Here is a 16,471-nt window from a genome sequence, read left to right as displayed (position 1 = left end):
AGTAACGATGAGTTCAGTTGCACGTTCTGATATATTTATCCAGAATTTTCTCCTTTGCTTTCAGCATGAAGTAGGTTAAACACAATGGTCTGTATGCTTTGGCTTGGGCATAATTTGCCCTTCCAGGCTTAGGTATGAATACTGCTTTAGCTTCAGACCACGATTTCGGCACATTCCCTAAAGCTAGACTAGCTCTGAAAAGGTCCGTCAGGGCATTGACGAGTATCTCCCGTCCTTCCTGTAGGAGTATCGGCTGTATCTCATCTGTCCCCGGAGCCTTTGTAGGATGAAACGTGTCGATTGCCCATTTTACATGGTTGTTTTATTATTCTGTTGGCACAGTTCCAGTCTGCTCTTCGAGCTCCAGTCTCTGTTCCAACCGTTTCTTCTGTCATCTCTTCAGGCTCAGGAAAGTGACGCGCCATTAGTATCGCCAGCGTGTCCCTCCCTGCTTTATTAAATGACCCATGTGGTTTCTCCAGTGTCCTCACTTGATTTATATGGGTTGCTTTCAGAACCTTCTGGAGCGTTGCTGTTTCATTGTGCGATTCCACTTTTTCACAGAACAGTCTCCAAGATTTTCTTTTTTTGCTTTACGTCGCACCGATACAGATAGGTCTTATGGCGACGATGGGATGGGAAAGGCCTAGGAATTTGAAGGAAGCGGCCGTGGCCTTAAGGTAAAGCCCCGGCATTTGCCTGGTGTGAAAATGGGAAACCACGGAGAAAAGCGTCTTCAGGGCTGCCGACAGTGGGGCTCGAACCCACTATCTCCCGATTACTGGATAATGGCCGCACTTAAGCGACTGCAGCTATCGAGCTCGGTAGATTTTGCTTTCCGTATCTCTGGGTTATAATCAGCGAGTTTTTCGTATGATATGTCCCACATACCATTTCTGGATGATATTATATACATCCTAACCTCTGTTTTTCATTTTGGCTAGTTTGTTGTTCCTCCACCTTACTTTTTTGGTGTTTTTCTTTTCTTTGAGAGGGCAGTTTTTATGGAATAAGTCTATAATGGCCTCTTCTAATAGTTCCACTGCCTCATCCAATTCTTTCTGTCCTCTTACGTTAGTTGGAATTTATTGTACAGCCGTCCCTAGAACTTCTCTGTATCTGTCCCAGTTCTTTTTGGTTTCTGTACATCTCAATCCCACATAGCCTCACATCTATTGAAAATTGGATGTGCTGGTGGTCTGCCAATGATGGTTCCTCCAGCACCTTCCAGTCTTTAATAAAGTTCGCAATATGCGTAGTGCTTAGTGTAATGTCTATTACCTCCCTACGATTTTTATTTATAAATGTAGGCTTGTTTCCTAGGTTTAGTATCGTCAACTCAGTTCCAATAATAAACTCTAGTAAAGACTCGCCTCTTGCATTGCAGTTCATGCTGCCCCATGCCGTGTGGTGTGAATGTTCATCTGAATATTGGTCTGAAGGACCTTCAGCTCCATCTTTATCAACGTTGGGTTTCATGTGTATTTTTTTTTTTTTTTTTTTCCCCCAGCCGGGCTAAGTGGCTCAGGCAGTTAAGGCGCTGGCCTTCTAACCCCAACTTGGCAGGTTCGATACTGGCTCAGTCCTATGGTATTTGAAGGTGCGCAAATAAGACAGCCTTGTGTCGGTAGATTTACTGGCACGTAAAAGAACTCCTGCTGGACTAAATTCCGGCACCTCGGCATCTCTGAAGACCGTAAAAGTAGTTAGTGGGACGTAAAGCAAATAGCATTATTATCATTTTTCCCCTAGCCAGGTTTGTTCCCCCTTCAGTAGGTCTACCCTTGTGGTCTCCACTTGGCATTATAACTTAGCTCACAACCATGTCTTTCCCCCTAGGTTCAGATCGCCCCTTTCTCAACCCGCGGCTCATTCAGGCTACATAGAGCAAAGTGATGTGTTGGTTCCAGCACCCCGCAGTGAGCCTTCACCTCAATCACCAGTCCCACTTCACCTGAACGACCGTATCACCCATGTCTAGGAACCATAGATGCCTCTCTAGCATGTGTAGGCGAGGCCTTCACTTCCAAGCTTTGACTTGGGCTAGTAACAATTTTCATCTTACTGTTTTAAGTTTCCCACATCTGTTTTTAAAATGTTTTCTGTTATATAGTGCCTATAAGTAAATTGGCAATAAAGTTCTTTACCATACCAAATGCCGCCTTTGGAATACCATGTAGGGACGTTACACATCAGAAATTAGGTCTTCTGTTGCCAGCTTGTGATGTACTCACTCTTGCTCACAGATGTGCGACTGTGACGTGGCGGGTCACCTTAATTTTAAGATAAATTAATAATCTCTCATTTACTTCTCCATGAACAATATCTCATGGGCGCCAGCATTCAAGCTTATGGCTTAAAGACTATAGTTGATAATTAATAATAATAATAATAATAATAATAATAATAATAATAATGATAATAATAATAATACGTTATGAGACTCTAAACACTCCCAGGGGTGGGGTGACAGAACACTAACCATTAAGTACACACTAACTTGGAAGTTAAGGATCATTAACCCCTTAACTTGGGAATAGTTTCATAACATCAACCAGCCAGTGGGTAATTATTCAGCGCAACGCGAATTTGTGGAATGGGTACAGTAGCGTACAGCAGATGTAAATACAAAAAACAAAAACAAACCCCATGGCACTACAGCCCTTGATGGGCTTTGGCCTACCAAGCGACTGCTGCTCAGCCTGAAGGCTGCAGATTACGAGGTGTCTTGTGGTCAGCACGACGAATCCTCTCGGCCGTTATTCTTGGCTTTCGAAACCGGGGTCGCTATCTCAGTCAGATAGCCCCTTAATTCTAATCACGTAGGCTGAGTGGACCTCGAACCAGCCCTTAGGTCCGGGTAAAAAACTCTGACGTGCCCAGGAATCAAACCCGGGGTCTCCGGGCAAGAGGCAGGCACACTACCCCTACAGCGGGGGCCGGCATAGATGTAAATACTCAACAGAAAAATATATTTTACTTGATTTATTTAAATTATGAGTGATATAGTAGAAAGTCAATAGCATTATGTTATTACTGTTTTTCTTGTAAACCCGTAAATATATACGTATATACATAGTGTGTTCATACAAAAGTCAATTTAAAAAGTGTTCCCTTCATTATTATGATATTTTTCAAGTTTTCAGATATGCATCAATAGGTTCTACATAATTTCTGGTTCATAGGTCATTCAGAAATTGCGCATAGTGTGGTAAATACGGAAGCAAGGGCAAGCACAAACTGCCACGTCACATTCCTCACAGTAGTAGACAGTTTCCCGTCGCCTCTGGTTTGACAGGCACACAACACGTTTTCTTGAGTGATTCCTACATCCGGTTGGCGGATTCTCAGATAATTCAACGTCTTTCCTAACCGAGCCATTGTCACGTCACACGGAACAGTTTACCATCATATAGGCCTACAGACCAATTTACAAAAAGTTATCAGAACATGGACAATGGAGTTCACAGAACAAATGTATCGCAGTAACGACGACAACAACTCGCAAATTTAGTTATTTCAATGTACATATACACGAATAAATTCTTTACGAAGAATTTGGCGTGGACCGTTCGAGGCAACACGAGACAGCTGTTGGACTGCCGCCTAGGCACGAACTACCCGACTGGCGCGAGACCGGATAAAAATGAATAGGACAGCAATAATCACCTCTAATATGAATGGAATTTGTTTTAAATTACGGTAGTAGATGGCAGAAGTGATAAAGAATAGTCAGACGCCGATAGGAAGCTAACCCTACGTAAGAACACATTTTGAAGTACATGAACGCCTAAAGGCGTCAAACCCAATACTCGTGCGACAGCTGTTGGCGCCTTTAGGCGTCAAACCCAGTTAAGGGGTTAATAAGAATTTCAAAAAATACAAATTAAAACAACTAGTTATTAGGATGAAACACGTGACGGCGTATTTACGAAATCTGAACTTACAGAAGCAAAAAAAAAATTGAATGAAATAAAATTTAACAAAATGAAATGTTACGTGGATACTTGCAGTAATTTGTCATTAGCTCACCATTTGTAGACTGTTATCTGGACACGATCTATGTAGCAGCTGATGTTTGATGAACCTCTCGTACAGGCGTAGTCATCTCTCGTTGTTGGTACCAGTCCTATTTCTGATTCGTGCATAGTCCACTAGTTGTACAACGACTTTCCTGACTTTAATACTTCCTACAGTACTCTTTACATAAAGTTGTAATTAGTCCTAATTTCAATAGCAAAACCACCTTGGGTTACGTCATGGAGAGAATACACTTGTATTCTTCCGTATTACAGAACTGTAGCATAAATACATAAAATTTCTCATGTCCTATACCAGTCAAAACCAATCTGTCATTAACTTTAACTCTCGTCATTGAGATAATCAGGCCTCGATGAGAGTAATTCTGAGTAGTGCTCTACTCAGATGCGAAGTGAACTAAGTTAAAATCTCCAGCAGTTAAGACCTATGTCAAGATGTACAGCCTTCCTCTGATGTAATGATAGAATAGAATTGTCCGATAGAAAAAAGCCCCATAGAATTGCCCTCTCCAGCTCTTGTCAATGTATATAGGCTCCAACCATATCACGTGGCCCAATAAGATCTGATGTACAATCCCTTCTCTCCATTGCTGTATATCCATCATCTTGTTCCGTAACATCTATTCCCATAGGTTGAACTTTCCCGGATAATCAAAGTATCAGGTAGCAAACTTCAAAAAGTAGGCTTTAACAAGGCTTTAACTGTGTCTTCAGAGTATGGAAAGAGTAAGGTGTCTTGCAAGCTTGATGACGTACATTTCCTGGTAATGGGCTTAAATTAGCATAGCGAGTCCGTTCACCTGACCTCGGCTACTGGAAATTTACTGCAAGCTATTAATACGAATGATGTAATACTTTACTCAAGTAGTAGTTCATTCAGAATACGTTATAGCCGTGATACAAAGAAATGAGATGATAATGTTAAATGGATGACTAAATACCCTATATATACAAATATATATAAACATAATTAAAAATGACCTTCCACTAATTAAATATATAAATCTTTTCAATTGATTACACAGTTCGATAAATTTGTACAAACTGTGATGTTCCAAACATCAAAGCTGGATAAATTTGTACAGTGGAGTATTTTCGTCAGTTCGTAGGGGATATGTAGCAACTTTTTTTTTCCCAAACAGACCAATGTGTATGCGGAAGTGTACTTGAAAGTCCATCCAGGCTTGAAACAAAGTACAAGAAAGATCATATGGATACACATCCAACTGGCATAAAAACAATGTGTCTTTGGATGCTGGAGATAATAGTTTATATATTTAAAAAATAATATACTTCTTGAAACTGGAAAGTATTGAGACACCTTACCTCTTCAAAGGTGTCATAACTGGAGGTTCCATTTCCTGAAATTCATTGCCCCAACCTTGACAAGTGGTACACCAGTCCAAAAATAATGCATTTCACATCAGACATTACGTAAGATCCTACAGGGCCAACAGATAGGGATTCTAGACACAGTAAATTTGGCAGACTCCAAGAAGAAACAATTACAACTTTCAGTGATATGCTGATTATTATTAATTGGAAAGACCTTAATGATCATGATCCATGATAACATGGATATTCAGAAGAGAAAACAGAGTAATGATGAAGTCATCACTTATTGGTATTGAGATCATACAGTAGATGGAGTAGACAAATATGGAGAAGTTGGGAAGCTCAAGCTACAAACTTACCTTAAAAGAGATCAGATATTCACAGTTTGATGGTAGCTTGTATAATCTACCAGAAGAAACAACTACCCCTGTGGGTGGGGGATGCAAATGAAGCATACACCCACGGTGTTCCCTGCCTGTCTTAAGAGGTGACCAAAAGGGGGCCCGGGTGCTCTACGTTTAGGAGTGTTGGTGACAACAGGGCCCTTACCTGAGTCCTGGCTTTGCTTCCACTTGTGCCAGGCTCCTCGCTTTCATCTATCCTTTCCAACCTCCTTTGGTCATCTCTTGTTTTCTTCCGATCCCAATGGGTATTGGAGAACTCGTGGCCTAGGGAGTCTCTTCATTTTCATGCCCGTTGTGGCCGTTGTCCTTTGTCCGGTACTTCCTTTTTCAATGTGTCGGATCCCTTCCATCTTTCTCTTTGACCACCTGTGGATGGGGAGCACAGATGAAGAATACAACCGTGGTCTCCCCTGCCTATCATAAGGGGCGACCAAGGGATGATGGACTTAAAACCATGAGGCTACTTGTGATTAGTACCATTACATGAGGAACACCATGGGGCTATGTTACCTAGAGCAGTACGATTGTGTGCTGATGACCACAGGTGTGGGCATTGCCTGTAATTAGTACCATCATGTGCATTCCACTGTGGCAGGGGAGCGGGCGCTCAGTTTTATGGACTGGTGTTTAGCGGGAATAAGTGTCGAGCGCTGTGCTTGACTGGGTTGATTCCACTGTGTTCAGAATGGGTCTGCATTACTCATGAGTAGCACCACTATATGAGGAACACTATTGGTCTATGTTGCTTTTGATTAGTACCACTGTGTGCAGAACACCATGGGTCTGTGTTGCCTGCGAGTTGTATCCTGTGTGATAAACCGTGGGTCTACATTGCCTATGATTAGTACCACTATGTTATTAACACCACAGATCTAGACAGCACCTATGATTAGTCCCACAATGTGAGGAACACCATGGGTCTGTTACCTGTGTGAGTGGTGCCATTGTGTGTGACATACGATGGGTCAGCATTACCTATGATTAGTACCACCATGCAAGGAACCCCATGAGTGCGTTGCCTGTGATTAGTACCAGTAGTACCATGGTTCTGCTTTACTAGTGATTAGTACCATTATGACGGGCCGCTGCCCTGGGTTTTGGACCCCTTTAGAAAACGAGCATCATCGCAAAAAATAAGGCATTGTAAACTAAATCCACTAATTGTTTTGGTTTCATGATCATTTTTATCATTTCATTTTAAATTCTAGTCAGTGGCTACATTTTGAAGTTCTAATTGTTTAGTTTCATTGCACCTTTTACCATTAAGGACCGATGACCTAGCTGTTAGGCCCCTATAATCATCATCAAGAAAGAACTCTGAATAAATTGGAATTTCAACTGACATTGGTAAAGGACTACTTCTGTAAGTATCGGAACTGTCAAAAGTACAGCCTTACGATCTCAAAAAATAGCCTTCAAAACTTCCAGTAACTCCATTTTCCACAATTCAAATTTGGTGAATAATCCTAACATCAAACCTGACTGTCAGCAGTCCTGCTGATGGTTTTCCATGGTTTTTCATTTTCACACCAGGCAAATGCTGGGGCTGTACCTTTAAGGCCACTGCTCCATAAGACCTGTGTCAATACAACGTAAAGCAAATTGTATGAAAACCTAACTCAGGTATTTACTGATTGTGTTCCAATTGCGACGCAAGTTATATATGTCAGATGGGTAGAAGTTTTTAATACTCTCTACCTTAAACATATTAATGCATTAAAACACAACGGTTTCACTGCAATGGGACAACATATGGCTGATTTTGAACATAATTTCTACACAGTTGAACAGGATTTTAAAATTTTAAGAATTACACAAAAAGGTTACCTTGGTTAATATTATCAAGGAATGCTTCATACATCTCGATCAGTATGGCTAACCCTAACCATAATTTAAATGCAATATCTGAAAAAACAAATTTTTTATTTAACACTTTTATCTCTTTAATAGCTAATTCTTCTTCCAAAAAGTTTGCTGATCAATGCTATAAGCACACTCGTTAACCTCCTCCATATGCTTCCCCTCCACATCCCTCTCGCAATCCAAGTAATAGCTTGCCCTGAGCAGCGAATACCACTCAGTGCACCGCAAACACAGCCACTGGGAGCGGGCCTGCATGGAACCGAGAGAGTAATTTTAAACATTAATCTTTTACATTGGTTCCTATTTGACACAGCATTCTTCAACTTTAGTCTTCTTTCTTTTCGGACACCCTCCTATTCACTCCAAGCCCGCCTGGTGGCCATGATTGTTAAGGCGTTGAAGTCTAAATGGTCTTACACCGTGGTTAGCCGATTTGAGTCCTGTTGGTCAAAAAAAACCTTTCACCATCAGAATGTTAACCAGCAGGGTAGGGGAGGTGGTGGTATACAAATTCTAATCACTAGATTACATGCCAAAAGCTATCACGTCATTCATTTCCTCTCGTTAACTCCTCTGATGAGGTTGACGTCAGGATCCGATCATAAAAACCTGCCATGGCAGATTCATCTCACTTCATACCTGACCCTGTTAAGAAACGGGACAATGGTTGGACAAACAAAACGAAAATCCTCCTATTCACTCCAATCCAGACTTTCAATAGATACACATCTTTATTATCCCTTAACTGGCAAGCGTAGTTCTCAATTTTACAACTCTTCATAACAACCTTAGATGTTCCCTTTGGTCTGCTTCATATTATAATGTAAAAAACTATACCTGCATTAAGATAAGCTCCACAGCACTCCATTTACTACATTTCTACACAGTTTATGTAAAAAAAATTGCATACTATTTGTGAAGGACAGCTCACAACAGCTGGTGTACACCAGATACTTTTAACAGCCATAGTGAATATTTATGGACAATTTAATAATTCTATCACAGTTTTTACAAAGACTGCTATTTTTAGTATTTAAGAACCTGTTTCTAGCTGAGGGCGACCCAATTAAAGGGTCAAAAGTTGTACTGTTATTTTAGATGTAAAATATAATTTGAACTTTAAATCCCATATTGATCAGGTGGAACACCCCCTCCTTTGAATTATAGATTGAATTAAGGAATCATCATTATGTACAATGCCTTTGCTGGTGGAACGTAGTGTTTAGTATGCACTATGTCTTCTGTTATGGGCTAGAATATATTTGTTACTCTTATTGACATGTCTCTCATCCTTGGCTTTGACATTGTGAAAGTGACCGAGGTATGAATGATGCTAGTAATACCATTTCTTATGCAGCCAGTCCCTGTTATGAATGGTGTGAAAATATCGCTCATGGGGTCGGCTGGTTTATGCATGTCAGTGGGCTTGGCAGACCGATATATATACTGTAATAGCAACTTCTGACCCGGTGAGGAAAGACACTGAAAACTACCTCACTCCTCATTTCCCTACTATGCCTCTTCAGTGTCACGTAGGCTGGGCTGATGACCTAGATATTAGGCTCCTTTAAACAAGCATCATAACACCTAGGCTATCTATGACAGCTGTTGGCAGAGCTGTAGAGGATCAAACCAGCCTTCAAGCTGAATACCCAACACAACACACATTACATACAATATGAAACTTACATCGTATAAGTTATGGAAAGACTGTCTGATAATCCAGTCGATTAATCGAAAAACTGATAATTGAGGTTATACTGTACTTAATATTGCAGCAACAATTGAGTGAAGATATACTCAGAGAGGTTACATAAAACTTTTGAAAATTGTCTGCTTAATAGGTTACAGGAAGTTATGGTAATTCAAACTGCTGAAAGTGCCCTGTACTGTAAAGAGTAGAACTTTTCTCTTTACTGTTCAGAATTTTTATTTTGTTGTCCTGGCATTAGGAAGTAGGGTTGGGCACTATGTCCCTGTTTTGGCACACTGTGCTGGTGCACAGTTGTGTTCCGCTGTTCCGGAACACTGGGTGTCAATTGTTCCGTAACATTCTCAAGCGAGACAGTGACTCGCTATACCATCGGCAGCGCCACTATGCACTGCCCTTCGCCTACTAGCTGACTGTCGATACCGGATGTATGCCGCCATGTGCTGAACTGTTCAGTGTTCCGTGTTCAGTCTTCTGTCATATCCTCTTTGTTCTGTGAGTTCTGTTGCATTGGCAACTGGCCTTCAGTACATGCGAATATCTTAATGTGTTCTGTTTTGTTTTCAACTGTTTTGTAAGAGTATTTTCATTGAAGCCTAGTAATATAACCATACGAAAGATGGTAAACTTTGCATGATGTCGCACTGGAGTCCTGTTTAGAACTTTTTTACTAGAATAAAACTGGATAGAGTGAAATGCAATTTGTTCTATTTTGTCTGCAAAGGTATCTCAACTGGGAAAATGCCAAGACATTTCAAACTTAAACATCCCACAATTTTTATTTTCGTGTTTTGTTTGTGTAGTTTTATTTTTAATGTCCTGTTCCGCTTGTATATAGTGTTTAATTTTTATCTTGATATGCTTGTATGGGTTAATTTTTATTTTTGTGTCCCGCTTGTATATTCTGTACTGAATGGAGTACCGACGAATGTTTCATCAACTGTGAGAGTATACTTTTTAATTGGTGAAAATAATATTGTAACACATCTACTGCCAGTGTAATTGTGGCAGGTGTATTTCAGAATGAATGAAAACATCCTAAAAACATTTAGACACTATTTTTGGGTGCGTAATTCAGATTGCTTTTTCACGTGCTGTGAAGTTTATCCTGGCCCTAATTACTCCCGATACAGGCCGATATATTCAACTGGTGAGAATATCCTTGGATTTGTTACTTGTAAATACCTGTACTGCCATTGTAACTGTTGTATTTCATATTGACCAAAAAATCTTAACCTAAAAGCAGCCTTTAAAACATGATTATTGGGCGCGAATTTGTGTTCCGACTGTTCCTTCACGTTCCGTGCAGCTTTATGCTGACCGTAACTAAACACAGCAAGTCCGGTACAGCAGCACTTTCCCGCTGCGAGGAAGGGCATCCAGCCATAAAACAGCGCCAGTCCAGATGTATGATGCATTTCACACCCATGGCTCGCTCAGGATTTGGTACAAGTAGTACATTAGTGGTGGTGGTGGTCATATTTAGAATTTAACACTCTATTTAGCTGTGAAATAGCACCGTGTAAACAATCATCACTTGCTTAAGCTGCACTGACCATCCAACTTTTTGTTTTTTATTTAGTTTATTCTTTTACACCTGTTGAAGAATTTTTGGTTCAGTGATGTATTTCCCTATTCCATGCCTTAATTTCAGGTACCCGTGCACAAATCTCTTGTTGAGGAAGGTGAAAAGCTTACTGCCAAAATATGTGAAAGCAATTTGGACCATATGGACTTGTTATAAGCTTATAGGATTTCGCCTGATGGGATTTAACCATTAGTGGTGTGATTTTATTTGCAATGTATTCTGTATTGGTTGCCTTTTATATAAAACATTTAGGCTTTATGTTAAAAACTATAATTTATTTTTCTTTAATTACAGAGTAATGATTCTGCATTGAGGTCCACCGATTCCAACAAAAGTACCGCAGATCATAATAGTGTGAATGGTGCTATCAATCTTAGCATGACTGCAAAGGAACTTCGTGCAAAGTTGGCATCTCGCAAAAAGTATGATCCGAAAAAGGACAGCATGGATTTCAAGAAAAAATTTGAAATAGTTCAGACACTGTAATTTAGTTCTACTTTTGGATTACTAGGATTTTCTCAACAAGCAAATAAAATAGAGAGAATATATTTTTAGATATTTTTAATGTAACTTAGTTGTATTAAACTAAAATAAACAAATGACCAGTGCCTGCTTATATATATATATACACACACATACACAAAAGTCTTCCAGCAATATGCACATTGATCATTTTAAAGGTGCAGTTTCTGGCATTTTTAAGTATTTGCCATGTGTGATTTGCCAAATTTCAATGAAATGTTCAGAAACGTAGTATGCTAGTAATGTACAGTAGATTATAATGGGAAAGTGGTGATTAACATGTATTAATTCTTCTGTCAAAATAGTGTTCATTCATGTATAAAAGTGTAATATGATGCTAATTGATGTTTAACTACTGTATGTAATTTGATGCTTAGTGATGTATAGGGAGCAACTATCTCTTAAGACTTAACTACACATTCCATCAGACTGCTCAAGATATGCATTTGTACCTCTTGTTAATATCTTGATATACACTTATTAATAATGCCAAAAAGTAAATATATTCTTTAGTTTTAGTTACGGTGTTGGTTGTAGATAGAATCTCCTTCTCAGAGGATCAGATGTATTGCTTATACATTTTATGAACAGCAGCTTCTATAAAAAATGCACAGATGTAATACATGCCTACGAGAATGAGTGATGAAGATTTAGTATTATTGTACATAACTGCATGCATATGTGTGCATGGAGATTCATACACACACACACACACATGCACGTGCGCGGATAAAGATATTTCAATCTCTATTTTAGGAATTGCACAAAATGATATACAGCATTATTTTGATAAGGGTGTACTTCATATAAAATGTGATATATATGTGTGTGCGTATGTGTGTGTATCTGGTGTAATTTTTGCCTTGTGATAGTACCCACAAATGAATTATTTTGTACATGGGTCATTATCTGAAATGTATTTAAGATCCATGAAGAGTTTATCTTTTAAATAAAGAGTATTGAGAATTTACGTAGCTTTGAATTTTTAAATTTTTTAAAAAATTTGGTATATTTTTGGAGCACATTTCCTTCATTTCCCACCTGATAATTTGCACTAACAGTTTATTCATAAGAATAAAATTGTGAAGTTTCTGTGTTTGTACATTACTAAATACATCAAAACTTCCAGTTTACCTATTGGTGTAATGAATTTTATTGTTTGTGTTCAGATAATTTCTCTTAAGAGTGAAGGTTTCTTGTATGACCATGAGATGCATTCATTTTTCAGGTTTGCAATACAGTATTGGCTTTTACAGCAAGATCTATATAAATCTAGATATTTTAGCAAGAGCACTAATTGATTTTAAATATGAAGCTATAAACAGTGGCAGATTTAATATTTGAGCCCGTAGGCATGATTTTAGCACGTGACCCCCTTGCCCCAACATAAAAGTAAAGTCAAATGTTTGAAATAACTACAAAACTTTGCACACCGTGCAAGTACATTAATCATACAGCTTCGTTATAGACTCTCAGTGGCTTTCAGCAATCAATCTACAAGCCTCTGTATTTACTGGCTGCCACTGCAATCCTCTATTTGTAACAAGTTCTGCGGCCTTTAGTTTTATACCTCTTATCTTTAAATCATCAGAAACTTGAGTATACCTATTGTCGTCATGGTCTCCCTCTATTTCTCTTACCCTTCATAACAGTCTATTCTCCTAGATAACCTATCCTCCATTCACCTCACATGACCCCACCACAGAAGTTGGTTTATGCGTACAGCTTCATCCATTGAGTTCATTCCCAACTTGGCCTTTATGTCCTCATTCTGAGTACTCCAACATGTTTCTACCAGCAATCAACTTTTATGTCTGTTACTTCTAACTTATGAATAAGATACCCTTAGTCCACCCAGCTTTCAATCTCATAACAGCAAAGTTGCCCTTATAACAGCCTGATGTAAAGATAGAGCTGATTTCCTTCTTACAGAAACTGGATTGCAACTGCGAGCTCACTGCATTAGCTTTACTGCATCTTGATTCAGTCTCACTATACTACCACCCTGGGAGAAATAGTTGAAAGTATCCACCTGTTCCAGCTTTGTATCCCTAATCTAAGATGGTTTTCTTGGATTTCTTACCTACTGACATCAGTTTCATTATGGAAAGGCTGATTTTCATACCATACTCATTGCACCTATTTTCAATATGTCAGATTGCAGGCTTTGGCACAATCTGCCATTAAGACAAAGTGATCGGCATAGGCTAAACTGCTTACTACATTTTCACCTAACCTAATCCCTGCCTGCCACTTAATACCTTTTAGCAGGTGAAATGAAATGGCGTATGGCTTTTAGTGCCGGGAGTGTCGGAGGATGTTCGGCTCGTCAGGTGCAGGTCTTTCGATTTGACGCCCATAGACGACCTGCGCGTCTTGATGAGGATGAAGTGATGATGAAGACTACACATATATCCAGCCCCCGTGCCAGAGAAATTAACCAATGATGGTTAAAATTCTTGACCCTGCTGGGAATCGAACCCGGGACCCCTGTGACCAAAGGCCAGCACGCTAATCATATAGCCATGGAGCTGGACTTTTTAACAGATGATAACTGTGAACAACAGAGGTGAGAGATTACAGCCTTGTGTAACCCTGTAAGTAAGTACCTTGAACCAAGAACTCGTTCTACCATCAATTCTCACTGCAGCCCAGTTGTCACCATAAATGCCTTTGATTTTAATAACCTACCCTTAATCCCATAGTCCCCCAGTACGGGGAACAACTTTTCCCTTTGTACTCGGTGATATGCCTTCTCTCGTTCTACTAAACATAAACATAACTCTATTCCTGTCAGAGCATTTTTCATTTACCTGGTGCATGTTGAAAATCCAATCGTGTGGTCTGAAACTACACTGGTTTTCATCCGACTGTCAACCACTGATCGCACCCTCCCTTCCAAGATTCCAGTGAACACTGTGCTTGGTATATTGATCAATGAGATACCTCGATAGTTGTTGCAATCTATCTTGTTGCTGGGCTGAGTGGAACAGACGGTTGAGGCGCTGGCCTTCTGACCCCAACTTGGCAGGTTCGATCCTGGCTCAGTCCGGTGGTATTTGAAGGTGCTCAAATACGTCAGCCTCGAGTCGGTAGATTTACTGGCACATAAAAGAACTCCAGCGGGACTAAATTCTGTCACCTCGGCGTCTCTGAAAACCGAAAAAGTAGTTAGTGGGACGTAAAACCAATAACATTATTAATCTATCTTGTTCCCTTGCTTAAAGATTGGTGTAATTACTGCTTTTGTCCAATCAGTAGGTACCTTACTAATCTTCCATGCTAATCTTATCCTACAAAGCAATTTCATTCCTGCCTTTCCATTACATTTCACCATTTCAGGTCTAATTTAATCTCCTCCTGCTTGGACAGTTCAACATCCTTTCCACTTTATCGAGTGTAATTTCACCCCCACATTTTCCTCCCGTTGAGCTCGAGTCGCCATGAAGATGTTCTTTTATGTTGAGATTTTCAAAATATTCCTTCCACCTGTCCAGTGATTCCCTGGGAACTATTATGCGATCACCAGATGTATCCAGAATACTATTCCTTTCCTTTTTCCGTACCTTCCTAAGATTTTTCATTACCGTCCAGAAAGGTTTCCCTGCTGTTTGACCTAGCCTTTGCAGGTTATTACCAAAATCTTCCCAAGACTTTTTTCTGGAGTCAACAAATATTTGTTTCACTCTGTTTCATCTGCATACAATTCTGTCTGCATCAGTCCTCGTTTGGAGCCATTTCTGATACTTTCCTTTTTAAATTTACATGCTCCTCTCACATTATCATTCCACCACAATGTTTGCTTATTCCCTTCCCTTGCTCTTTCTACTACACCATTCCTGTATGCCACCTGTTGGTGATACAGTCCGAGACTGATGCATGTTCTTTGAATTGCAGTTTATTTATTTTCCATCTTGTTATTCTAATTGTTTTAGTAGTGAATCAACATGGTTCTGCACAAAACATTTTTTGGTCCTTGAAAGGCCGTATTGTTCCAGATACTGGTTAGAATTTTGAGTTTGGAGATCTTTTTTGTATGTAATGTGGTCAGTGTTGTTTGCTTTAGACTATAGATATAAAGATTTGCGAGTGCTTATTGATAAGCCACTAAATCGCTTGTGGTGCATGTGCAATGAAGTTTCGGGAGATTGAATCTTGTGACATCAGCCTGTGATATAATTATTGATTTCAGTATATCCAGTGTTCTCCCTAGGACCTTTTTGATGGGCGCACCGCCCTGCCGTTTTTACAGGCCGCCCGGCTAACATAAGCTAGGTAATTGCTAATTACATAATATTTATACATATTCGAATCACTAGTTGCTTCAAATTAAATTGTACATACTGTAAAACTGTTTATTTACACGATATATCACTTTTATCAGCATAATTGCTTCAATTACATCGGAGGTTAAATGTTTAGCTTGACTAGCATGTAGTGTAGTACTCGAGCGGTTGTCTGGATTAACGTGGAATCGCATGCGTGCATTCGATTCCGCATGACGTCACAAAACCCGTATGGCACTCCACAGCAACCGAGTGGTAAGCCCCGGTGTTAGGCCTATATGATTATGAACGAACAGTAGTCGAACCCCACTTTCGGCGGCCCTGAAAATTGTTTTCCGTGGTTTCCCTTTTTCACACCAGGCAAATGTTGGGGCTGTACCTTAATTAAGGCCACGGTCACTTCCTTCCCACTCCTAGCGCCTTACTATCCCATCGTCGCCATAAGACGTATCTGAGTCGGTGTCACGTAAAGCAACTTGTAAATCAAATATAAAAAGAGCGAGCAGTAGAACGCTAGAAGTTCGAAATACTCTTATATCTTGTTCGTGATAACACTAAAATAGTTATGTTTTGCAGTTAATGTATACCTGTCTGATATTATTGTAAATACCTGGGAGGAATAAACTGAAATTTTAGCATGTTCATTTTTTACGTAGTATTCTCCGCCCGGCTGCTCATTCCTGCCACCCAGCTGACGAAAATTTCTGGGGAGAACACTGATA

General features: G+C 39.7%; 1 protein-coding gene across 1 annotated transcript in view; it reads left to right on the top strand.

Annotated features, from left to right (window-relative positions):
• The window catches only part of LOC136864760 (Na(+)/H(+) exchange regulatory cofactor NHE-RF1), a 103,686-nt gene extending 91,253 nt beyond the window's left edge, over positions 1–12,433 (top strand). Inside the window, exon 3 of the mRNA XM_067142126.2 lies at positions 11,236–12,433. Within this exon, the coding sequence (XP_066998227.1) occupies positions 11,236–11,427 (192 nt within the window). The 3' untranslated portion in view covers positions 11,428–12,433. The remainder of the gene's footprint in view (positions 1–11,235) is intronic.
• The last annotated feature ends 4,038 nt before the right edge of the window (positions 12,434–16,471 follow it).

The sequence above is a fragment of the Anabrus simplex genome, chromosome 2, assembly GCF_040414725.1.
Source record: "Anabrus simplex isolate iqAnaSimp1 chromosome 2, ASM4041472v1, whole genome shotgun sequence".
NCBI lineage: Eukaryota > Metazoa > Arthropoda > Insecta > Orthoptera > Tettigoniidae > Anabrus > Anabrus simplex.
Note: the sequence above shows the minus strand (reverse complement) of the source record. Positions and strands in the feature narration are given on the sequence as shown.